Source organism: Furipterus horrens, unplaced genomic scaffold (assembly GCF_987537825.1).
Source record: "Furipterus horrens unplaced genomic scaffold, mFurHor1.1.pri manual_scaffold_2, whole genome shotgun sequence".
Taxonomy (NCBI): domain Eukaryota; kingdom Metazoa; phylum Chordata; class Mammalia; order Chiroptera; family Furipteridae; genus Furipterus; species Furipterus horrens.
In genome coordinates this window covers 59,344,817-59,371,586 of record NW_028327172.1, presented here as the reverse complement: position 1 = coordinate 59,371,586, position 26,770 = coordinate 59,344,817, and the positions used below count along the sequence as shown (strand labels likewise).

Here is a 26,770-nt window from a genome sequence, read left to right as displayed (position 1 = left end):
CCTAGTCATGTGCCCTGACTGGGAATTGAACCAGTGACACTTGGCCGCAGGCTGATGCTCAATCCACTGAGCCATAGCAGCCAGGTGAAAATAAGTCTTAATTTCAGAGTTTTATCTGAGTATTTCAGAGTATTGCCCTAAATAAATGGCAGAACGGTTATACAATGTTCATTCTCACTCAGTTTGGTAAATCCTAAGTACTTCCAAATGCAAGTATCCTTAAGGATACGTTTACCACCAGATTAGAACAGTAAATATAATAATCCAATTTCTTAATAAGTCGTCGGCAGCCGTCCGTCTTGAGAGACGATGGTGTAGCTTCTTAAGAGTCTATCTGCACCGCCGAGAATGGTTGTGCAGTCTGACTCGGGAGTGACACGGTATCTGTCTCCTCCCGTGTTGAATCGACATCTTACGATGACGCTGGAGTGTCCTCTCCAGTGAAGCTGAAGCTACAGAGCCTGGGCAGGGTGATATGGAGGGTCTGCTGTTGCCCATGCAGCAGACCCCCCCTCTCTTCGCAGCTGAAGGGTCCAAGGGAAAGACGGAGTCAATACAGCTTGGCTTCAGGTGCGCCGCAGGAGTTGCCAGTGTTGACTACAACGTCAAACTGCCTTAGGGACTCCGGCTCCGGATTTTCTGTCGGGGTTTACTCCCTTAGCCTTTCCCCTGAAGAGGTATGCCGCAAGGCAGCGGAGGTTTTTGGAGTCAGAGTTTTCCTTCTCTGATGTGCCCTGACTGGAAGATCGAACCAGCGACACTTAGCTCGCAGGCCGACGCCCAATCCACTGAGCCAAACCAGCCAGGAAATCTTAATAAGTAATGTCTTACAAATTAAAACACATTTAAAACAACTTTAAATGCATTCTTCATAAGTAATTCAGCATATGTTTTTATATTACGTTCACTTATGTTTAAGAATTAAAGCAAATATTTTGGTGGAAAAATGGGAAATCTCTCATTCATATAATATAGAGGGATAATATTTAAGTCTAAGGGAAAAAATTCCATTCTTCTTATTTTTTAATGTATCCATATGTAATCATCTACACGGCAGATGAGGAAACCCATAAAGTTTCCCACAGATCAGATATGTATATTCTCAGTTCATCAGATGTGCTTGATATCAACAGCTAATTTATAGATGGCATTTTAATGAAACCAAAATGAGCCCTACAGGCTCCTATAAACAAAAGCTTCCAATGGATTAAGGAGAGTCAATAATGAATGCAATTATTCAAGGGATTATTGCTGTTTCTTAAGGAATAGAAGTTCAAATTCGTTAACACCAGAGGTAATCATTTTATATTAATTTATATGTAATTCTATTAAAAATTTTTTAATCTAAGTACCACATGAAAAAAGTCTTTTCACAAGCAAAAACAAATTGTAGAAACATTTAAAAATAAGAAATTATGTTTTAAAGTAAATGGTCTCATTTCATAGGCTACTCTTGGAAATGGGGTTTTGATGGATAGAATCCCTTCGTTTGATGACTTTTTCCATGCACTTAACTGGACCAATTCTTCTCTGTGTTGTTCCTTTTAAAAAAATATCCTCACCTGAGGACATTTGTTTCATTGCTTGAGACACAGAGAGAGAGAGATCAATTCAAAAGAGAAACATGGACTAGTTGACTCCCGTATCTGCCTGGACTGGGGATCCTGTGTGTCCAGACTGAAGATTGAGCCTATAGCTTAGGTATTTGCTCTGAGTGAGAATCCAACCCACAGCCTTTCTGTCTACAGGAAGATGCTCCAACCAACTGAGCCATACCAGCCAGGACTGTGTGTTGTTCTAAGAGCTGACCAAAACATAATGCAATATAGGTAGTAAAAAAGTCTAGAAGACAAAGAGCTAAATCGCACCATCTTTCTTTCTGACAATACACTAGAATATCTGCACTCATGATGATTGTAGGGCCATAGAGTCCTAGTCCAGTCATCACTGGTCAACTCACATACCTCCAAATATGAATGGCCAGGAGGGGCATATTGAGACCAGTGTAAGCCACTCTGCTGCACAAAGAAACATGACACAGAAGAAAGGATGGATGAAACTACAAGAGGATTCATGGCATTACACTGGTCTATAAGATTCTTGTAATCAATCTTCAGCTCATCAGTACTATAATGTACCAGATGGTGAAGAAGATGAGTGGTGAGCAGCAGTGCCAGCATGTAGCAGAAGGCCGAGGACACAAATGCCCTGGCCAGCCAAGGAAGGTGGGGTAGGGCCCTCTGGGTAAAACCATTCACTTCCCCTAACCACAGCCAAGACCCCCACTATTGCCACCATGGTGCCCCTCATATCAATTTTATATGATACATTTCCCTGCTTTTATGAGTAACTGTGTTATTCTTCTCTTGCTTTTCTTACATTTCCAGAGCACAACCTCCCATACCACTGGCTTTGCCATTCCTTGTGCCTCTCTGACTGGATGGGGTATAGTAGTCTTTACACTGGCGGCTCCCCAATGAATCGTTCCCTTTGGTATTTATATCCTCACAATATTGTCTCCCTTGGAATCTGGTATGGACCTGATTTGCACTAGCCAGTAGAATGTGGTGGAAGTTATATTGTGCCAGTTTCAGGCCTCAGCCTTAAGAACGCCTGGAAACTTTCATTTTTTGTGCTCTTGGGAGCCCCAGACTGCCAAAATTCAAGTTCAGCTACCTTGTTGAGAGAAGAGACCATATAGAGAGCTCATGTGAAGAGGGAGAGACCCTGAAACTCTATGGAGAGAGAAAGGAGCCCAGCCTTCTTTTCAGTTCTAACTGAACCCACCTTCCAGCTAACCTGCCAGCTGAAAGCAGCCTTACAAGTGACTACTGGCAAAACCAGCAGAAGCACCCAGCTAAGTCATCTCAGCTTGCAAGAATCAAGAGCAAATCAGTGTGTTAAGTCACTAACTGGCTTGCTATACAGCAATAAATAACTGAAACGGGGGTGGGGGTGAGCTTTGACATTATAGACCTGGGGGCAGTGAATAGTCTTGGAAACTGGCCTCCTGGTTTCCAGCTTTGAGCTTCGGTGCTCTGCTTTGTACAAAGTCCTGATAAGTACCAACAGCCGTGCTCTCTGTCAATTTGATCACGGCACAGGAGAGATAATTCAGCCAGAGATAGAAAGATGAAGAGACCCAAAAAGAAGACATTTTCCTGAAACTAAAATGCAAATGACTTAAAAAAAAAACAATTACCATTTCCCTTCTTCTTTATCACTTTTTATCTCAGCAGTTTAACAATCTCTGTCTTCAGGGTTTGGGGAGCGAGAGAGAAGCAGGTGATTTCCTCTTCTGGTCTGCCTAAAGGCTGAAGCTGCTGCTGACATCAAACTCCTGGCCAACCCAGGCCACGTATCAGACAGAGCCTGGGCTCCAGGTGCAAATTTAAGACAGACCATTCCCATTCATTCTACTGTAAGCAACAGGAACGAACAATGTAAGTGGGAACCATGGGGGAAAACTTGTCTCTCAGGGGAAACGCTCCGGGTCCCACCGAATGGGCAGGGAAAGAGCAGGAAGAATGGGACGGCTAGTGTTTGCCACAGAAACACCAAGTGTCGTCTCAGCTGTGAGCAAGACAGTCAGTTATCCATTGCTGTGGTTCAGAGCTGTACATGGAGATGTCTTCTGTCCTGATAGGCTCTCCTTGGCGGCCAAACTCCAGGACAGTAATTGAGCCATACTGACTTTTTCAGGCCCCCCCCAAATCTGATGACATATCCTGGTGAGTGGGTAGGGCAAGAAGATGGAGCTTCTGATTAGTAGGATGTTTGGAAAGAGACAAGGATGTTGAAGGCAGGAGTCAATGTTTCCCAAGATTCTTTCTTAATATACATTGTGTTTGGCTTTGGGGCTGCTGACTCACCCCCAGCTGGGCATTCTATCCTGTTACTACTATATTCCCCAGCATGCCTGGGAAGACCAGCTCCTTTCCCACCTACAGTATCCACAAACATCTGCATTAGCTTATTAGAGTCTCACAACAAGCAGCTGTCAACCCATCATCTCTTCCCCTTAAGGATACATTCTTCTTGGCTGATGCACGGCTCTCCCCAAGGGTTTCCCCCTGGACTGCTTGTGTGCCTGTGAGACTATAAATTGAGTTTAATGATAATTTGAAGAGCCTCTTACATCCTTATTTATATAACCTTCTCACACGAATAGCAAGACTTCCCTGTGGGGAATCATGGAATGACTACTGACTCATTAGATAAGCAGTGAGCCTTGGAAACAGGAAGCAAAAAGCAGTCTTTTAAAGCACATTTCATTCACTTCTCTTGTCATTAACAGGTGACTCAGTATTGGAGAAAGCAGTCTGGCCTCGGAATCAGCAGACCCAGGTTCAACTTGCAGCCCTGCCAGACACTGTGACCTGAGACAGGCTCCTTGGCCTCTCAGGGACTCAGTTTCCTATTCTATAAAATGGGAATAATAATATCTATCCTGCCATCCAGGAATCTTAACAGGTCCTGTATGATGCTGGGGTGGAAAGGCATCTTAAAGAGTACCTAAGCTTAAATTTCCTTTTATAAGAGCACCAGCAATAAGCCATGAAATCTGTTCTTGAACTCTTTCTATGAGAGGGAACTCATTCTCACAGAAGGTCCATTGCACTGTGGGATAGCTCTGATTTATTTTGAGCTGAAAATTGCCCTTTTTTTTTTTTTTTTTGGCATTTTACCAATTGTTTTTTGGTAGAAAAAGAAACAAGTCCAACCTTCTTCTGGAAGAATAACTTTCAGATATCTGGTGGGAGGCCTGTGCCCTTGGTATAGACAGAGCAGTCCCTAAGTCTTCTCCCACTAGGCTAAGCCTTTAACTTCCCCCCACCACCCTGATTATTGTTCTCCAAAGGCACTTTAGGGAATCTATGACCCTCAAAGCACCTTGTCCAGAGCCAAATCTGCTTTTCAGGATGGTGTGGAAGGGGGAGAATGCAGTGGATGTTCACCTTCCTTGTTCTAGATGATATGCTCTATTGATGTAGCTGACCCTTGAATTAGCTGCTTTGGTGGTCACATCTCAATGGCAGCACTTCCTCCATAATCTCAGCTTTAAACACCTAATGTTCCTATTACCACCTCCTTTCTGTCCGGCTCATTCTATCTAGCACCCCACTCAGTAATTCTCAGGCCTCACCAGGACTTACCATACACTGACCATAGTATTGTCCCTTCCTTCTCTCCTCCACCATGTCCTCATGTCCCTTCTTATCCAGCCTAGACCTCATGAAACATCATCATAATCATGCCCAACTCCTTTCTCTTTTTCTCTCTTGCCTGGCAAAATTCTACTCTCGGTCTCTTTCTACACAGCATCCAGACAATTGAAACTGGCTAGAGAAATAAGATAATTGTCCTAAGTTGACTTTATGAAGAATAACCTCAAGGGGGCCCATGGAGCTTGCCCAGTAATCATCCTCTAGTTCCCCAGTTTGGACATTCCAGGTCATACTGCCTCAATCCTTAAACCTCCACCACCTCCGTCCCCATCTTTACTCTCAGTAGATGACCTTGCATTCATCCAATGGGGATCCCACATGCTCCCCCACCACATCTGCCCACCGGCCCGCATCTATGGACCATGCTCTGCCTTTCTTCTGTTCCTGCAGATGGGTTTCTGTGCTCCTAGCTCAGACTAGGCACTAGAACCTTGCCCTCTTGCTTCCTAAGGAACTTTCGTCTCATGCCCCACACTCCATTACTAATTTCCTTCTTTTTAAAAAATCCTTACCAGAGAATATGTTTATTGATTTTAGAGAGAGGGAAGGGAGTAGAGGGGTAGGGGAGAGGGAGGGAGAGAGAGAGAAAAAGAGAGAAAGAAACATCGATGGGTTGCCTCCCATACACACCTGACCAGGGATTGAACCCACAACTTTTTTTGGTGTATGGAATGGTGCTCCAACCAACTGAGCCATCCAGCCAAGGCCTAATTTCCTTTTTTTTCTACAGGATCATTCTCATCCTATATAACTTCAATATCATTTTCTCTCATGTTAAAAAACAAAACCAAAATCCACAAAAACAACAAAATGCTTTCTTCTTATCTTCAGATAAAGAGAATCAAAAGTTCAGTGACCTGCCCAAGGTCACAGACCTAGAAGTGGGGGGAGGGTCAGTTTTCTCACACCAGAAGTCCATCCAAATGAGACTTCATGGACTGCAGAGGCTGGAGCATCTCTCTCCAGCCACTGCTTGGTTCAAGTCGCTGAACTCATGGGAGGAAATACTTTGCCAAAGACATGTAGACCATCTCTGCCATACCTGGGCACTCCTGGGTCAGCAAAAAGGGCTGAAGGTTTTCAGGTGAGAAGGGGACCTGCTGGGTCTGCTGGGACCTGCTGCTGAGCTGCTGAAACTCTGTCTTGACTGATTTGCTTGTCAGACTAAATGTGAGTGGGTGGGTGGAGGGGTTTCCAGAACTCCATGCCAGCAGCGGGACAGCCACAGCAGGGTGAGTGGGTGGCCATGATGGCAGACAGATGGGGCAGGAAAGAGGGGGCAGAAGCACCAAAATTATGCATCCCAATGCAGAGATGACACCTCATAAACCTCATAGACTCAGCCCATGATGCCTTATTAATGCTGCCTAGTCCTCATGCAGAGGTAGAAAGTGACAACTAATGTGGCAAGCTGCCTTCCAAAGCCATTTTGTTAGAAAGGCACACTTCTTTCCTCCACTACTCACAACATCCCCATTTACGCTGAGAACCCAGAACAGCTCAGGCTAGGGGCATTTTCCTCCTGAAACATCAGATACGTAACTATCTCCAGATCACAGACACCTAGCCATCCACCTTCCCCCCTCCCCTGTCTGCTCCCAAACATTCTCCCAGACAACAAGCCCATTCGGCTCTGAGACTTCCAAGTACATGGGGTCAAGTAGGAATTTTCAGACCACCTGGAAAAGCACGTGTCTACTGCCTCTTGTTGGTGTATCTGCCAAAACCTGTGCTGACTTCAGTCATACTATGTCTTAGAAGCCCTCTTTCAAAAGGGAAAGATGGACTCACTTACTTGTCTGTCACGGCCTGCATGAACTCATCCAGCAAGTCGTCGTATTCCTTCCCACGCACACGCTGGTGTTTCAGGCCGATGTATAGAGGGTCTTTGAGCAGCTCCTGAAACAGACAGCATCCATGTCCTTAAGTTTCCTGGTTTAGCATGAAGGACCAGGGAGTGAGAAGGGAGAAGGGAGGAGAAAGCTACCCAGGTATCATCTCTGGAAGGATCTGAAGGCTAAGGTGGTCCCCATTTTAGAAACCAAGGATGCTTTCAACAGGCAAGCCTCTCCCAGTCTTCCAACCTCTGGCTGTGGCTCTGGATTTCTTTCAAGGCTTCTCAGCAGTGATGTAATGGGGGGATCTGGCCAGATTGCTGGGCAGAGAGGAGGGATCCCCAAGAGCGGTCAGGAAGTGCTGCAGGTGGCAGCATTTAAATCATAACCGAATCTGCGTGACAGACTTCCATACCCCTGGGGAAGGGTAAAAAACTAACGCGGCTCATGACACAGCTTGCACAGAGCACGCATGGGCTGAAATGATCACAACACACCGGTATCATGGAGGTGAACATGGTGACGCCCCACTCCGGGCAGAGACACTGTGCCCCTGCACGTGGCTAGAAACCCTCCTACCCACTGCCGGATCATGGCGGCAGGAGGAGGGGCAGAGACGCTGTGCGGGCCGACACTGAAGATGGACCTTAACCTAGACTGACTGACAAGCTGGATGTTCCCACAGCAGGGAGGCTTCTGGGGTGGTGGAATATTTAAATGCTGGGCAGAGTCTTGGTGCTTTTTGTGTTCCCCTCATCCGCCTGGTTGGGGGGCGGAGTCAGAGCTTTTGTGGAACCTGGTGGGCGCTGAGCCCCACTCGCGACTCTTGCCTTGCCCTTGCTTGCCCGGTCAGCAGCAGGTTCGTGCAGGACCTGCGCCTTGCCAGCAGCGGCCTGCCGGACACTGTGGCCCCATGTCACATGATACAGGTTCTGGACCACTCTCATTCTCTCGCTCTGACGGCTGTGCACAGACATGTGGGCCAGGAATGTTCGCAGGCCCGGGGTGGGTGGGTGCAAGCAACCCTGGACGCCAGGATCCCGCAGATGGAGCTCCTTGCATAACTGGGTGCAGTGATCTTGCAGCGCACCTCAGCCCGGGAGAGGGAGGAAGCTGCAGTGAGGCAATGGAGACACCAGCCTCACAAGTGTGCACTCCAGAGAGAGAGGGCCTGGAGCTGGAGAGACGGAGACCCATTCATGTAATGGCCTTGGGCCCCAGGAGGACAGAAAGGAATGGAACGGGGTATCTGGACACTGATTTCTGGTCTTGGGGGTGGCTGGCTTCTTTCCGTGTTTTGCAGAAGAAAATGTTTTGGAGCTGGGAATCCCCAGCTCCCCCAAATTGGGCAATATTTTAATAAAGACCCTTTTCCTTCCCCACCAATTATTGTGTTATACTTGTGTATGGTGGCAGGCAGCCAAATCTCACCTGGTTTGGTGATAGTGATACTATTGACATTTTGAATTGGACAATTCTTTGATGTGAAGGCTGACCTGCATATTGTAGGATATTTAGCACTGGTCTCTGATCTCCAGCCATTCTAAGTCAGTAGCACTTCCAGATGTGACAATAAAAAATGTCTGTAGATGCCAAATGTCATCTTTGGGGGCAAAATTACCAGAGGCAGCACCTGGATTGAAGTATTGGGTCTCGTCCAAAGCCACTGATCTGTACTTAAATTAAAAATAAAACAAAGGCTTCCTTCCTTCCTTCCTCTCCCATTCCCTCTCTTTCACAAAATCTTACCGAATACCTACCATGTGCCTGGCTGTGGGATACAAGAATAGAGTGATACAAACAGAAATTTTAGTTCAAGAAAGATGCCCACCTTGCCCACCTTAATGCTCACCTGTGTTAGGCGACCCCCACTCCACCTCTTGTAGCTCTTTGTCAAAGTATTCACACCCTGTTTGGGCATCTTCTGTGTGACAATCATGCCACTGGCTGACTGCTCACTACTTCTGTACCCCTCCACAGAATCAGTGGGCTCATTCATCCATGACACATTTACTGACCATCTATCACTGACACTGGGCCTCGCACGGATTTATAGATGAGTGACACATGGTTGTTGCCTTCACGCTGCTCAGTCTATTGCAGGTGGCTGTTGAGTAAACTATCAAACTCTACTGCAGGACAGAGTAACATTACTTTGAAACAAAGTGTGGCACATGGCAGCACAGAGAAGGAGTGAAGTAATTCCCATGGCAGAGGGTGGGGTTGTAGCATGGAGAAAATGGTTAGGCATTAAAAGACAGACAAATTTTAATGAATAGGTTGGGCCCTCCAGGCTGAGAAGTCAGCACAACGAAAGGCTGGGGGCTGGAGTAGAAGGAGGAAAACTGTGTGCCTAGGAAATAAAAAGTAATTTCATGTGTTAGTCTCCAGGAATTATCTAGTTTATGTCCATCTCACAAAAATACCAGCTCTTTGAGGACAAGGTTTATGTTATCTTCATCTCCTTTTGAACTGCTACTTCAGGATTCAGAGATAAATTGCCATGGGCTGTGCCCTCAAAGGGTAAGAGTCAAGTCTCACCTCCACCACTACTGACTAGCTGTGTAACCTCAGGCAAATCACATGACCTCTCTGAGCCTTCTTCTCATCTGTCACGTGGGGATAAACTACCAACAGTACAGGGTGATTGTGATGAGTAAATGAAGTAATATATGTGAAAGAGCTTTGGGAATTATAACACACACTAAAAAAGTAATGGCAGTAGCTTTAATTTCATAGTGCTTCCTATGTGCCACATACTAGGAAATATTCTAAGTACCTGAATCTCCCCCATGAGGTGTGGCAATAGAGATGTGCAGCTCAGAACTCCCTTCAGAGAATCTGCTGAGGGACGGTAGCTGGTGGACAACTTTCAGCTGCCACATTCTCTCCAGACTGCTCCCAGCCCATGACTGAGCGTGGTGGGTGGTAGGGCAGGCCAGTCCTGCCTGGCTGAGGCTCCTCTCAGACCATTTTTGCTCAGGGACTTCCACTGGCCTGAGGCCTTCCCAGGGATGGGCTGCAGACAGCTTTTCTTCCTTCTCTCCCTCCTTCCTTCCCTCCTTTCACAGATGTCACACCAGCATCACCGTCTGCAGGTCCTACCCACCCACCAGCTACTCCTGCTCCCTCTATTTTTTACAGGGGTTTCTTTCAATACACCTCTCACACCTGTTTCCTGAATGACCTGAGGGGACGTAGAGTAGGTCTGGTTATTTTCCTCATTTTACAACAATGAAGCAACAAGACACAGAGAGACTAAACCTGCCTGGACCTCAGGCTAGTAAGTGAAAGAGCCAGGATTCAAACTCAGGCTGCCTGGTTCCAGAGTTCATGAGCCTAACTACCAATCTGCTTAGGTGGCTCTATTGCACATTAACTAAAATTGACTTATTTTTTGTTAAAGACACTGCTGTAGGTCCATGCTGTCTTGATGGCACTGTAAGATGTGGTTGGGCAAATGTGCAGGGGACAGCAAAGAATAGGAATATCTGCCTTCCCAGCCCCTCACCCCTAATTCTGAGTCCACATAATCTGAGGTGGGTTTAATGCTTTTTCCAGGGCACCACAGGTCTACATTAGAAAGATGGTGTATCCTTACCTTCTTTTCTTAACCTCCTCACCCCCTGTATTACACATCCTTGAGACTGTTTAGGATTCTGTCCAGGCAGGTGTGTGTGCATGTGTGTGTAGTTGTGTGTGTGTCTGGTACTACAGATTGAGATGGGACATAAATGATGCCTACTATTCCATGTCACCTTCGAAGTGACCATCTAAAAGCCACTTAAAGGCAGTAAACATTCAGCCAAGAGTGAACTAAAGTAAATGATGGTATAACGACTCAATGGACAGCTAGACAGTCATTAAAATTGGTGGTTTTTAAAACTATGCAGCCACCTAGACAAATGTGGAGGAGATTATTTAAAGTGAAAAAAGCAGGATACAAAATTGTACAAATATCCTAATTTCAATTGTTTAACACACATACAGCCTGGAAGGACACACACAAAAAGGATAAAAATAGTAAAACTCTTGGCACTAGCTGAAAATATTCTCTTTTTTAGTTCTTACAGAGATTAAAGGGTCCATGTTAAGTTATAATTTGTAATGCTGCCAAGTCACAGATGTGATTGGTGCTGGATCAGGCAGCAAAGAGTGAATTTCTCAGTGCTGCACATGCAGTTTCTGGGGTGAGTGAAATTCTCCAGTGGTTCTGAAGAATTTTAGGATTAAAAAAATTTTTTCCAGCATACCTACATTTAAGATGCAGGGTCAACCATAATGAGGTACCGTTGAGCTATAAAGGTGACTATACAAAGCTTTAAAAGTCCTTATCTTTACTTTCATAATAAGATGTTTTATGCCTGAAATGCTTCAAAACTAAACACGAAAATATTGGAAGAAAGTTTGTATATGGGGAAGACACTACAAAAAATAACTTCTTGTATTTGTACAGAACTTTCAAGTGATTCACTCCTGAATCAAAACTGATTTGATCCTTTTGTTTTACATATTCTCACCCCTATTTTACAGATGAGGAAGGTGGAGCTCAAGGGTTTGAATAAATGGCCCAAAGTTGACATAGTCAGGAAGTAGCTAAGCTGAAACCTGAAACCGAGCCATACTTTGCCTGGGCCTCCTGACAGTGCCCTTTCTGTCCCATCTTTTGATGTTTGTGGTAACTAGGGAATCTGGTCTTCACCTTCTGCCTGGTCCTCCCTAAAGAGTTCAGTAGTGGCCGGGAAGGTCCAGGCTGTCATCCTGCAGAGCAGGCTGGGGAACAGTGCCAGTCAGAAAGGAGCAAATCCATGTCTATAGCCCCAGAGAGTTGATCTCCTTCAGGAGGAGGGAAAAAAGCTCCTCAAAAGCAGCAGAGGGTGGAGCTCCCATGGAAGTCTTGGCACACATGGAACAAGAAGTCCACACTTTGCCCTGTGTCGCAATGAGCCATGTCTCTAAGGAGACTGCCGGCAAGATATTGAACTCGTAACTGGCCTAGATCCTCTCCCTGCAGCCCTCCTGTGTCCTGTACTGCCTCAGATAATTGTTAAGAAGAGACATTTTCATCAGGTAGTATCACCAGATGAAATGCAGGATGGCCAGTCAGATTTAAATTTTAGATGGGCAATATAGATATTTTTTAGTTTAAAAATGCCCCAAGTATTGCATGGTATGTACTTACGCTAAAAAATGATTAGCTATTTATCTAGCATTTAAATTTAACTGCTGTTCTATATTTCTCTTTGCTAAATCTGGTAACCCTATCAAGAGAGGCAGAAGGAATCTTAAAGTTGGCAGGTGGTGCCCTGCAGAGCAGAGGGCACTGCTGGGTCTGGTTGCCCTGGTGGCCGTGGTCAGGACATCGCCTGGGAGCAACCTCAGCACGACCTGGCTTTAGAATCAGACGTGGCTTTGGCTTTGGAACGGGTGGAGCTGGGTTTGGATTTAGGCTCTGTCACTTAATTAGCTCTGCGGCTTTGGGGAAGACACTAAACTTCTCCCTCCTCATTTTTCTCCTCTCAGTCGGGGATAACAATGATCCCTATTGCATAATACCAGCTCTTTGAGGAAGTGGTCCTCTGTTCATGTGCATCTCCACAGTGATTTTGCACATAGCCAGCTTTTTAAAGTATTTATTGGTGTGAGCTGCATGAATTCTAGAGCTGGACTAAGGAGATGCTGAGTTAAGAACTACGAAGGTCTTAGAAATCACTAGGTTTAGCTTCCTCCAAATGAGTTTTTGAGGCCTGAAAAGGTTAAATGAGCAAATCTGGTGGAATCAGCAAGGTGGAAAGGACAGTTTTTGGACCAGAGGTCTTCCCAGGTGGGACCAGCTTACTCACCCCCAGGCCTGGTTGCTTCCCCTCTGTTAGATAGCGACCCAGGTTTGGAACTAAGTAAGTCTAGAACTATAACTTCAGGTTAGGGCCTTTATCTACAGCAGGTGAGTCAGAACTTACTCCCCTGCTGTGGGAGTTGAATATGCCCTCTTGGCTCTCTGCCCAGTTCCAACTTCCTAAGGTTTTCCTTGGAGATGAAATGCCAAGAAAAACTATATGGTTTCCTCCTCTGTACTCACCGTCTCATGGAGCACTGGATTTCAGCTGGAAGAGAGATGAAGCTCCTGGTCTGGGAAAATATTTATCTTGCATAGCAACAGGCACCCAATGTCAGAAAGCATGTGGGGGTCTGGGGAGGTCGTGGCATTGGGTTCACACTGTGGACACAGGTCACTGTTGCCCTTAGGGTGGCAGTTATGACAACCACACATTTCTTTGGATACTCAGTTAAGCCCTAGGGTGAGCTATCCAGATCCTGGGGAGGGCACCCTCACTGATCACCTCTGCCAGCACCACGTGGTCAATGCCGATGATTTATTAGCTGCAAAGGTCAGTCTCGAGAGGTGAGGAAACCCTTCAACACCCATCTGGGATGGCACTCCCCTGCTTTCTGGCTACCACGTAAGACCCAAGGCACCATTTTTCCAGGCTCTGTTGATCATCTGTTCCCATCTTTTTCTCCCCACTAGCTGACATGACATGTCTCCCGTCCATCCCCTCATCAGTCAGTTCCACAGATTCACATAGTATCTCATTGACAGGTGAATCCACCAAGGCTCAAGACTTCTGCCGGGAGAAGTCCCAGGGCTCAGGGGCCATTTTAAAGCCATGCCTCCAGGTTGCACTGCAGAACCCTTAACACAAAGTGAGTAGGATGGGCAATGGGCGTTGACTCAAACCTGGGGGAAGCCATTTCTGCTCTGGGACCCCTTTTCTAATGTGACATGAAGGGGGTTGAACTAGAAGTATGTCAGGTCTCTTCTTACATGGACAATCTGTGGCTCTGCTGTGTGTGGCTGAAACAGAAGGCACACACCAATCCCCAGGCTGGAGAGGCACAGTAGGTGCTCTCCTTCCCTTGTGCCTTTGGGCTACAATCTCAGAATGTCCCTCCTTCGTGGGCTCACTGCCTCACATATTTGTTTTTCCAACCTTCTTGGTGTATCAGGTGAAAGTGACTCAGAGTTTCAGGGCTGCAGACAGCAGATGTTTTCTTCTAACAGGAAGCCTGGAGGGTGTTTTTCTCTGACTGGAAAGCTCCTGTTGCCTCAGGAGCTTTTACAGAGACACACACACAGATGCTCTAGCTGTTCTGACACTAAAGACTCACAGAGCCCTCCCTGCGCTGACTCTGAGATGAAAGTTGCAAGGCTGGGCCTTCCTCTCCTGGTGCTCTGGCTTGCTCTGCGGGAGAGATGTGTACTGAGACTTCTAGGGGAAAAATTCAGTTTTAAAAAAAGAATCATAGTGTGCGAGATCACACAGTAAATCAATTTGAAAAGAGGTTAGACACTTTGTGACTTTGAAATTTTGTGTCCTGAGTTTCTTGAAGAGGGTCTGATGGGAGCTCACTTTTCGAGTGGGAAGGGGGGGGACCATGGCAATAGCATTAGTACATCCTGACTTGATGCTGATTATGTGAAAAACCTACTTCCCCAGTCTTCTTTACCCAGTTTGTAACACAAATACCTGACCTCTTGGAGCACCTGCCATGGGGGACAAGGCAGCTCCGTAGTCAGAGAGACCGGCGTTCAAATCCCAGCTCTGACACTTAGAGCTGTGAGACCTGAAGTAAGCAGTTTCAGTCTCAGTTCTCTCTTCTCTGAAATGGGGAGAAAAATACCCCCAATAGCTTTTGTGAGAATTAAATGAGACTAAAACATATAATCCCTAGAACTACACCTGGCACATTACGGGTGCTGACGTTGGTCGTAGCGGCCTGGATAAGGGCCGCTTTCTCTCACTGTCACGGTGCTGTGCGGGCAGGTCAGGCTGTGCTCCCGCTCAGCCGGGGGATACTCTGGTCCTTCCTGACAGGAGGAAGCAGGCCCAGGGGAAGCTCTTTCCCTCCCACATCCAGGAGGGAGAGGTGATTCAGAGGCCTAAAGCTGCAGGGCAGAAGCAGACACTTTGAGCAGCTGTAACATATAAGCCATTAAGATGATGTATTAGGTGACAGTGTTGAAACACTGACATCCAGCCACCCCCGCCTGTCTCTTATTCTTCTCCCTCCTGCCTAGCAGAGAGCCTGACGCCCACTAAACAATCCATAAATCAATTTAATAGATAAATACGTTTCCATGTCAATAAATAAATTTAACTTGTTAAATAAGTAAAGATAAAGTGTTCACAAAATAATCTTCATTGAAAAAAATCAGAACAAAATTACGGGTACAAAACCAGGTAATAACTACATCTATGCATATGCACAGACACAAATTAGATGGGAACACAAATGTAGTATTGTGGGAGAAATGCCAATTCCTTTTCTAAAAAAATAAAAGATTTAAAATGATGATTTAAAGTTACTTCAGTAACAGAAATTCTAAAAACCAAGAAATGACCTTTAGTTACAAAACAATGGAAGCCCAGGGAGGTGGTGTGGTGTGGTGTGGGCTAGGATCCCAGCCCTGCCACTTCCAGCTGATCCTCCCTGGCCTCAGTTTCCTCAACTGTAGAAAGAAGGTAATAACGGATGCTCTTCTCACAGGGTTATGGTCAGGGTTAAGCAGGGTGGTCTGTGTAAAAGGGCATGGCCATGATTACTCAGGGTCTCCTGCCATCTTTTCTGGTAAGTCTGTTACAAGTTGGTGCCAGCCTGAACTGTAGCACATCACTGCTGGGTGCTGGGCCTTCAATAACTAAAGGTCTTAATGCACCTGCTAAAGGCAGCCAATACCCTTCCAGGGGATGCAGTATTTCAGAATCAAACTCAAGCTGTCCCATTTCTTGCAGAGAGCTAGCTTTGAGGAGACAGAGTGAAGGTCTCAATGAAATCCAGCTGGAACACAGCAGGAGGCTGCAGATGGGAATAATAACTGAAACAAAGTTTGCTACATGCATGAATGGTTCCACACATATTCTTTGTGGCAGAGGGACAGTGTTAGTAAAACGCAGGCATCTGGCTATGGGGAGGGACCCACCGTGTGGCGCCAACCTTGAAGACTGTTGTTAACAAGCAACTCGAAGTCTTGTGCCACCATCCAGCCTCCAGTCTCCTCGGCTGGTGGGGAGGCATATGGAAAGAGCTTTAGGGCCGGAAGAACAGGCAGAAACCTTCTGGTCCTGTCCCTCAATGTACTGGAAGGGGATCAAGTCTAGTTCAGAGCAGGGACTCACCTAGCTGTCAGGGGTACTGAGCCCAGCGCGCCTTATGCCCAGTCCAGTACTTCTCCCCGCCCCCTGTTCTACCTCCCACCCCCACAATTCCCTAGCTCTGAAGCGAGGTCTGCCCTGCTGTCCCCTCATTTGATTGTATCTGTGGATGAGGCCTGAATAAGCACCACTACTCATTGGGAGCTACAGTGCTCATTCTGTTTAGTAACGGGGACGTGTGGTGTCCAGGGAAGAGGAGGAAGCAAATTTTCTTGAGAGAGGTCACCAGAGAATGCATCTAACTTTTTTGACAATATGAATCAAGAATCTAAAAATGACCAATCCCTTTGCCTTAATATTTCCATTTCTAGGATTCTATCATTAGGAAACAATCAGAGATGGAAACAGACCGATCTGCAGAAATGGGTATCAGAGCACAGTAATATCAGCAAGAATACGAGAAGCCACCTAGGTGGCCTACAGTGGAGGGTTTCTTATGTCAATTGTGGTGTAGCTGGCAGCTATTAAAATGACGTTGTGGAAGAATGGCTAATGACCTGGAGAAAACTGATGATGTACACTACATTGAAAAAAAAGCAGGATATAAAACTGTATACATAATAAAAACCGAATTTTGTTTTCATAAATGCCTTGGGGAGAAATGGTTGGAAGGAAATATATCAAAATGTAAACAATGATTCGTATGGGTTGTGTGACTGTATTTTATTTTAATACTTTTAATACTTCTCTAAATTTTCTCAATTTAAAAAATATAAACATGCACTTATTTTAAACTCAGAGATCAATGTCATTAAGAAAGAATTCTGGGATATTTTTTCATGTTCTCTGACACAGAGATGCAGAGCTGAGACTACCGACAGGCACAAAGCCCGTGTGCCGGGGTGGTGGCACCCAGAGGAGACACACTCTTGGCTGAAGCTGGAGCTGCTTAGATCCTAAACCACCTGGGATCCTATAGCTGAATCTCCTACTGCTTGGGTAAGTTTCTCTCCCTGGGTTTGCAGGACACTCGGTTGCCTGGTCCACACATTTTAGCCCTTGGTCCTGGGGCTTTGAGTTTTAATCCTTCCACTGAGGCAGCTCGCCTCTAAAATGCTGGGAAAAACAACAGCCCTGCAGCCACTTCCATCAGTGGCCTTCTTCACTAGTGGGTCGGAGAGACACCTTGAGGGAAGTGGAAGCTGCCTGGGATCCTGGAGTGAGGAAACAGAGAAAGCCCAAGCAGGGGCCACCGTGGAGGCTGCAGAACGTAGAGGAGCAAGAAGACCCAGCAGTGGTTGAGGGAAGAGAGGGGTTTGGGAAGGGAGGAGTGGGTAAACAGGGAGGATTAGCTTCTTCCACTTCACAGCTGTGTAGAGACAGTGCCCTGGCAAAGGGGACCCAGCAAAGAAATGGCCTGATACTTGGTAGATGTTACTGCCCCACAAAGGTGCTCCCCACCCCATCCCAGTTGCCACCATCTGGCCCCGGAGCCCCTGGCGCAGGCAAGTGCCTTACCTCATTGTTAGTGCCCACGTCCAGCAGGACAGGGAGGCACTGCTGGGGGTTGACCCCTCCGCACGCCGTGTACAAGGCCAGCTTGCCCACAGGGATGCCCATGCCGTAGCAGCCCAGATCTCCCAAGCCCAGGATGCGCTCCCCATCAGTCACCACCACGGCCTGAAAAACAGAGCAGGACGCCATCAATCATGATCAGCAGCACCTCCTGTGACAAAGGCTGGCCTTAACAGCTCGTGCTTGTCAGTCCTGACACCTGGATGCCCACTGCCTCTGCTGGGGAATGAAACTGCCTGTCTGGGATAAAGCCAGAGGATTCATTCAGCTGCAGGTGGCCGGTCCTTTGCCCACCTCCACCCCTTTCTGGCAGGCTGGTGAGAAACCCCGCTGAGGTGAGATGACAGAAAGACACCTGTCTTGCATTCAGAGGTTGGGGTGAGGGCTGCAGAAACAGCTGGAGGGAAAACACATCTAGTCAGTCTCCCTCAGAGAAACCAGGCAGACACTCTCAGCTTGAGATTGGGCGCCGGACAGGGAAGGACATGAGCAGAGGAGATAATAAAAAACAAGTGTTCATGCTCCTGCTACAACCCCAGTGTTTAGAGACCCTGCTCTTGGGGCCTGCTCCTGACGTATAATAAATCCAATGTGCAAAAGACAGAGCTCCTGTGACATCTGCTGGGGTCACTATTTCACACAAGACCAGGAACTGGTACCGGGATGGCCTTTGTGTTTTGGTGAAAGAAAAAAAAAATCACTGAGGGGATACTAGGTAATAGACATAATGTGAGGTCAAGGCTTACCACCTGTGAATTGACAGATGCTGATTAAGCTGATGGTGATGATAGAAATAATTATATTATTATGATGGGTATTCATTTATTCATTTCTTTGGTATATATTTATGAAGCATCTACTTTGCATAGACACTGTGCCAGATCTTGGGGGAGGAGCTTCAGTTTGCTCACCTGTAAAAATAAGTATGCACGAGCCCAGCCCTTAAAGAACTAAGGGGCCAAAGAGAGATGGAACATGTATATTCATAATCATGACTCTGGGAGGAAAGTGTAAGTGCCCTGGAGCAGGACACGGACCGCAGAGATTGAAAGTAGAGAGAGTTGCTTCAAGGATGAGGGGACACACATGCCAGACCTTGGACAGGTAGAGATTGTTGATCTGCGGTGCTGTTGGGAGCAAGGCACTTCATACAAAAGAAAATTAAGATCTGGGGTAGAGATGGGGGGGGCTATAGACTCTGTGTGGGGGTGCAGGGCATGAAAACAAAGAATGCAAAGTCAAGCAAGAATCAAATAATGAAGGGCCTTGAATGCCAGGCCAAGGAGAGCCCTTCCAGGTGACAATGAAGTCGTTGATAAGTCTCCCCAACCTGCTCATCATCACAAGTTCCCTTCATCTCTAAATGTGTTAAGTTTAAGAGGCCAGCCATGCCTTCATGGGAACTGGTTTTGGGTCAGACATAGAGCTATAGATGTCCTGGTTGTCACCAAGCATGATGCCTGTAGGCACCATGGGGGCCAGTCTGATCCATGAAGATACAATGCTGGGCACTGGGAATAAAAAGATGAAGACCCATCCTTGCCCTGTAAGAGCTTATGATCCAGTACCCAAAGTGTCCATGGCGTCCCCTCACTTCTCTACTCTCCAGGGGTGAGTACACACAAGGGTTGTGCTGCCTTTTGTTAGAAATAGGTGTAGAGATTCTTAAAAAACACTCTTCACTTCTGCAAAGGGGGCTCTGGAGAGTCCAACAGACCCACAAAGATGACCATCCCCTTAGATTGGTCTGCACCTCTATGGAGAGTGCTCACAACCCACACCTTCCTGATACTCCCAAGGCCCTGGCAGGTAGGCAGGTCGGCAGGTCTGAGATGATTATTGTCCTCATTTTACAGGTGAGCCAACTGAAGCTCTTAGACCTTCATATTATGTACATATTTAAGTATCAGTCACATGCCAGGCACTGGATTTGATGTTCCCACATCAGTTATCCTAGAAAGATTAGATGACTTACCAAGGGCACCTTGCTGGATATGTGGCAGGTTGGGACGTTAATCAGGCTTTGGACTCCTGCCTCAGGGTGCCTTCTACCACCCCACTGGATGGGGTCAAGCACCTGTGCTCTTGGCACAGTCCTGCCCTGCCCCAGTGCCACCTTCTCTGTGGCTTGCCTCTCTGTCCTCCTCCTGGCACTCTCTCTAGTGGAACCTGTGCCCTCATGCTGCCCCTGGGTGCCCAAACACTGGTCATTTGTCTACCATCTCTCCTAAGCAAAGCTTCCTTGCTTTGGTTCTCATTTCCTGACACGTTCTCTCTGCTCAGGGCCAGAGAATGACATGGAATTAAATCAACTACTACTCATGGTGTTAACTCTACCACTCTGGGGTCTTTCAAGATGTTAACAGGACCACAATGGCAGCCTCCCAGGCTGGAAATGTCCCAGGATACTGTACTGCATCCCACCTCCTTCGAGGGAATGTCTCACCTCCATCTGTCATCCACTCTTAATCTTACTGTGCCAATGGTTAGGTTATTACAACAGTTTCACAGCCAGACTCTTATCTTTCCTCCAATCTCTTCTGCCAACCAATGCCAGATTCACTGTCTCAGAAGCCCATTTTCATGATGCCATTCCCAGGCTCAAAGACCTTTAGTGACTTCTAACTGGCCATAAAGTAGAGTTCAGAATGCTTAGCTCTGTAATGACTTGAACCCAACATACCTTCTGAAACTTACCTCCTGTTATTCATCTGCACACGGTTGCCTACTCCAACCAAACTGACCTCCTCACTCCTGCCAGACACACTCTGAATTCACCAACAGTCTATTACCCCTCAGCCTCCCCATTCCCCTGTCCTAGAAAGCCCTTGTCCTCTTTCTCAGCAGTACAGATCCTGCCCAATGTAAGTGAATACAATTTCTCCCAGCACTTGTTATATCTACCACACACCAGGGCTGCTCACCCTTCCTGTCTGCCTGCCTTTCGCAAACATTTATTAAGGACCCACAGCTTGCCAAGCCCCACATTTGCTACTCAAACATTCAATGGTGATAACATCTGGGTTCTTACTTAACATTTTTTTTTAAATGCAGATTTTATCACACCACATGGCCTAAAGGTTAATGGCAGGAGTTTGGGAGTCTGATAACCAGTATTGGAATCTAGGCCCCTTGATAATTTGCCGTATGTAATCTTGGGTCAAAAGATAACCTTTCTGAGTTTCAATTTCCCATGAAATGGGAATAATAATAATAATAATAATAATAATAATAATAATAATAATAATACCTAAGTCATCAGGTTGCTGTGAAAATGAAATGAATTAATATATGTCTTATTTTAACTGGGTGTCTTATATAAAGTAAGTGATGCTAAATTGTGCTGCTGTTAGGATTATAATAATGATTATTGAGGCAAACATTATGTATTAGAATTTTTCATTATTTCATTCCTCTCTAGTTTAGTATTACCACAGAGAAACGATGCAATAATGATCGGTTAAGTGAGTAAATGAAAATGAAACAAACGGGAGACCTTGCAAATGGAGCTTTGAAAAAGTCTGGCCTTATGAAGCTCAACAGCATTCTAACCTGACATATTCCATCCATTCCAGTGGCTTCTGCTGTCACCCCTAAGCAGATCCTTACAGCTAAGGCTGCTGGACACCGACGCTAGATGTCTAAGAGTCCTCCCGGGCTCCTCAAATCCTTAACCAAGTGAATTTGCTTCCCCTCTTTGTGCCTTTAAAACCTTTTCCTTCTGCTGTTTTTCTTCCTTCTGTTACCTCCTATCTCTAAGGCTCAAAACTGTCCAATATGCTTTGACTCCTCTCTGTCATTAGTTAACCACAGCAAACTGGTCACCAAGTTCTGCTGATCTGACCTACTCTCTATTTTCCTCATCTGGTCCATGACCTTCATCCATTCACACTGCTACTGCCCTGGATCAGCCCATCCCTCTCTCACTAGCCCACGGCCATGGTCTCCTGACTAGTCTTTGTACTCTTAGATTCTCCCTATTCCATTTCATTTCATTTTTCCAAAACACATGTTTGTCACTTTCCTGCCCCCAAACCTCCAGTGGCTTCTGATGCCTCTAAGATAAAACTCAAGTGTCTTAGGCTGGCATGTAAGGCTTTCCATGGTCTACGTCCAATCTGCTCTTTGATTTGCCCCTTTACCCACTCCATGCCTCCCACACTGATATATTTTCAACCTGTTACAAGGTTTGTGCTTTACTGACTGCATGCCATTTTACTCCTCATTTCCTATACTGTATCTCCTTGATCCAAATCTTACCACCCTTTCATGTTTCAAGGAACAGTTCAAAAGGCACCTCTCTTTATGGAGCTTCCCTTCTGGAAATTATCACTCCCTCCTCTGAACTCCCATAGCATTTTCTTCTCCCCCAGCACTGATTGCTTTCTTATAGTTGCTTCCTTGTCTTTCATAGTAGCTTTAAGCTCTTTGGGGCCAGTAACGAGTCTTGTCATCTTCGATTCTGCAGCATTTAGCTTGGTTCCTGCAATGTGATATGGACTCAATAAATGGAGGACAATGTCATAGATCCACCAGAACCAATAAAGGGTCTTCTCCATGGGACTGAATTCAGACCTGGTGTAGATGAAAAGTTAACAGAGAAATTTTTCATGACATCAATACAACGGATGCCAGGGGCCTCTCGTGCAGTGGAGGTCAAATGGCTTAGGGCAAACCTGAGCAGCATCGTGGGGTTTTAGGGCCCAGCAATGACCATCTGCTAACTACAGGATCACAGTTTCCTTGACTGGATGGCTTTGACAACTCACAATTTGTTTGTATTTCAGATGGCTAGGGGAAGATTTAGCTAACTAGGGGCATGGTGTGCCACATTCTTCCTCTGTCTACCTCGCTTGGACCTATAGCCTTTTTGGACTCATCAACCACCTCCCTTAGCCTAGGTGGACCCAATGGGGCTTAGCCCAGGCTAATCTGAGGGTCATGACTCCCTGCCTGCTAAGGCTCTGGTTTCCTTGGGCTTGTATCCATGGTCATGGCTGCCCACAGCGCTGGGTGTGCAGCCCTCTCCTTCTCATCCTTCCTTTTCTCCTCCTCCCCTTCTTCTTTTCTCTTTCTCTCCACAGCATAAATAACACACACTCCATGGTTTCAAATCTTGGTCCATTCCTCACAAGCAAAGAACCTAATCTCTCAGTTTCCTTGTCTATAAAATGGGGATAATTATAATCCCTACCTCTGATGGGGTCATTTGGAGAAGGCGATGAGCGAGTCTGTGTAAAGCACTGAGCACAATGCCGTGTAGGGTTGATATGGTGATGTGTTGCCAAGACCCCCTTTTAGGAATGAAGGTGTTACCCCCCTCACTGTACTCTTAGCTATTAGCCTACTTTGGGAGTTTCCTGAAGAGTCACCTTGCCTAAAGTCATATCCCCTTCCAAGGGCAGCATCTAATAATGGATGAATGCAGGGGGTGAAGGCCCGGCTCTCTTGCCCCAACTCAGGGTGACGGTGAAGGGCCATTCCAGCTGCAGAGCTTCCTCTTGGGCTCGGCTGAGTCTTCCTTGGCACCTCACTCAGCTCACCTTCTTCTCCCTCTGCTCCTCCATCCTGCCTCCTGCTTTCTAGAGGTGTGAATCCCACAAGTACTCCCTAATATGCTCCTAATATGCTAATTTCCACCTCAAACCGTTTCCCAGGAAATCCAACTTCTGACACTGAGTAGAGTGGGTGTTTAACACATGGTGTGCCCCACACATGACAGGCAGGCAGTTGGTACTTGCATCTGGTCCAAGTTTAAGTGTCTAAGTGGCTGGTGCCCAGTGGCAGAGGATGCTCCCTTAGCTCCACTACCCAGCTGCCACTCAGCACCTCCTTCCCCAAGCTGTTGGGACAGGGAGGAGGGAGAGGTTTAGGGGCTTGGGAAGACTGTTGGGGAAGGAGGGCTGCTCTCAGCTGAGCCTTCCTCCTGCCTCGGGCAGTGGCCGATGTGGGGAAGAGTCAGGGAAGGAGTTCTCACCCCTGCCCCCGCTTTGTGATTTATGCTGGACAGCTCTGGGCGGCCTGGCCCACCCGTCCTCCCTGAACAAGAGGGGCCTACAAAACTTCGTGCCCCCAGCCCTGGCCTGTGGCCTCTCTTCCCCCGCAGCCTACTTCTCTTCTGTCTCAGTTTGCAGCTCTGCTCTCTGGCTGGCAAGGCACTGAAAGTCATCTCTTATCTTCCGAGTTGATTCAGAAGCTCTTCTGAACCATCCCTTCCTCCAGCCCAGTTGCCAACGGCATCCGGGTCCAGAGATAGCTGTGCCTTGAAAAACCCGGCTCAGCAGTTGGGGGAGAGGTGACATTGACCTTATTTGTGGGTGACTGTGGGCAAATCCCTTAACCTCAGCTTGCTCATCTGAGCAAAGACACACCTGCCTACGCCTTCGGACCCACCTCAGGGGTTTCAGAAACACTCCTTACTCCACTCTGATCACGGCACTGTGGGAATTGATGAAATAAGGAAGGCGAAGTTGGCATCACCTCCAAAGTACCATGGAAGTGGTAATGAACAGAGATTCTCTCCTGATGAGGGACTCAAATGTTGGAAAAATTTAGTTTCAGGTAACAGCTAATAAGCTTAGTAATCAATGTATGTAAAAAGCTGTTGTTTCAGGATCTGGAGGTATGACCCACCTGGACTCCCCGAGACCATAAGCAGTCCCACCTCTGTGTCTCAGGAGGACTGCAAGCAATCAGGATGGTATCTGAGCCCTTGTGCTCCAGGGTGACCACCGGGCAAGACACAAAGACCACAGCCCAGGGCACAGATGAAAGAAAGCTGCAGCTTTTATCTGATTAACCTTTTCCTGAATTCCAAACCCCTTACCTACACTTTTCTTCTCCGTATGAAAAATGTTCATTTATAAAGGAATTTAAAACAGTCTGTTAGGGTACAAACCTGTTATCTTCTCAGATTGCTGACCATCTGAATAAAGCACCCATAAAGAAGATTCAACCCCTCTCTCTGCTTATCGGGTCTGGGAGATGATAGACAGCATGAACACCGGCTTTTCTGGTTTCACTACCTAAATGAGAGAAACCTTCCATTCCTCTTTTTGAGGCAACTGGAGAAATTCTCCAGTCAACAAGAAAGACTGCAGCTTGGAACATTCTACATCTTTGAAAGAGCATCCCTGGGGGTGAGGAGGAAGGACCCTCTCCACAGGGGCAGGGTAGGAACTGTTGTAACCTAGGAGCTGCCCAATCAGCCCTAATTAACTTGTTTACATGCCAAACTAGAGCCCTAATATTCAGAGATCCTGGTTTTTCCAGAGAAGCAAAATATCTAAGTGTTCTGTTTTTTAAATGAAATCTCCTGATTTCAGAATGTTGTCTACAAGTTCAAAACTTTCAAAACCACTGAGGACTAAATCAAACGTGACTAGGGGCCAAACTGGAGAGCTGCCCACCTGTGGCCCGTGATTCCCAGGTAAGGGGGCCCGCCCTGTGGCTGCCCTTAAGCCTCTGTAGTCTCCCCCCTGCACTGCTGTGTGTGCCGCAGCCACCACTTCCTTCTCCAGCGATGACACCATCCCTCCATTCAAGTGCCCTTCAGTCTTGTACAGACTTTATTGCAGTTAATCCTCACAGGAGGAAAACAAAGATCAGAGAGGTTATCTGCACACACAGTGGGCAAATGGGAGGTTAAGACTAGAACCCAGGTCTGTCTGATGGCAAAGTCAGAGCTGATTCTTCTACCTAGTTACTGAAACTGAGGCAGAAATTTCTCTAAAGTGGGAAAAAAGATGGGAATAAAGAATGGGAGGGGAGGAGGTGGTCCCAGGCATTCACTTAACCACTCTGGGGTGCCGTGGGGCTAGTGGTCAGCCAGCCACCCCGTCTGCTCCTCATGCCCAGGCTCCTCTCTGGCGGCATAGATGCGGTCTACTGTAATTGTTCCCAGGTCAGGCTCTCTAACTAGACTGCAAGCTCCCTGAGGTTGGGCCTGTACACCTTATGCTCCACCCCACTGGGATCTCTTACAGAGTAGATATTTACCAAATGCTTGTGGAATGCAAATGAATTAGGTGCCCTGCCCCAGATCTACTCATGTAACTTGTAGTTTCCTTAGAGGCTCTGGGTGTCTCTCTGTATTTGAGGACTGCCCGAGTCCCACCTCTTAAGACCAAAGTGACCCAAAGCCCCAGGTGCTCTTCCTCTAAAATCACAATGGTTACTGTCTCCATCTCTAGTAATTGGCCCTCAGCACTTAGAGGTTCTCAAAATATGCTTGTTGAAGCCCACAAATAGCAGCAACGGTTCTATTCTGAATTTGTCTGATTTCTGAACTGGAGTGAATTACTGTGGGGTCAAAGTCTGTGTTCTTCTCATTATGCCTCCCTCACAGCTGGGCCCTGGGTGCAGTCCTGTAACTTGTGCCTGGACAAGGTGAGCAATTGGATCCTGAACTTGAGCCCAAGAACCCCTCCACAAACCCCCAGTCCAACCTGGAGGAAGGAGCACCTTTTTCTTACTGGTTAACGGGAGGTGTCTCTGGGTCATTCTTTCTAATCCCTTGTAACTGTGCAAAGGCATATATGTAGGTGGGTACCATACCACTCCACTCCCGGCACAGCGCCTGGTACATGAAAGATGATCATCAAATCCATCACCTGAGTTCATTCAATTCATCAAGCATGTACCGATTGCCCCATTATGCACAAGGTTTACTATGGTGAACTGTCCAGGAAGGTGGAAAGATTAGTTTGCGGGACCTTAGCAGCATGTCCCGCAGGGCAGGCTGTAGTTAACTTCCCATCAAGTGAGCTGCCTTCCCTTAATGTCCTCAAGGTTTTATTATAGATTCATCCTAGTCACACCCTGGAACCTTGCTTCTTCTGGGACTGGGACCAAAACCTGCAGGGCCAAGGCCTGTGTGTAATGAGTCTAAGCAGATAAGCAGGAAGGGGGAACACAGGGCGAAATCACAGCCAGATGGACCTGGATGAAATGAGTTCTTCACGGGGTTGGGACTGAA

At 46.7% G+C, this 26,770-nt stretch overlaps 1 protein-coding gene across 1 annotated transcript in view; it reads right to left on the bottom strand.

The window, feature by feature from the left end:
* ME3 (malic enzyme 3) overlaps positions 1 to 26,770 on the bottom strand; it is a 200,044-nt gene that overhangs the window by 50,259 nt on the left and 123,015 nt on the right. Inside the window, exons 5-6 of the mRNA XM_090265758.1 lie at positions 17,737 to 17,898; positions 7,024 to 7,127 (exon numbers count right to left, since the gene is read on the bottom strand). Coding sequence (XP_090121884.1) covers positions 7,024 to 7,127; positions 17,737 to 17,898 — 266 coding nt within the window. The remainder of the gene's footprint in view (positions 1 to 7,023; positions 7,128 to 17,736; positions 17,899 to 26,770) is intronic.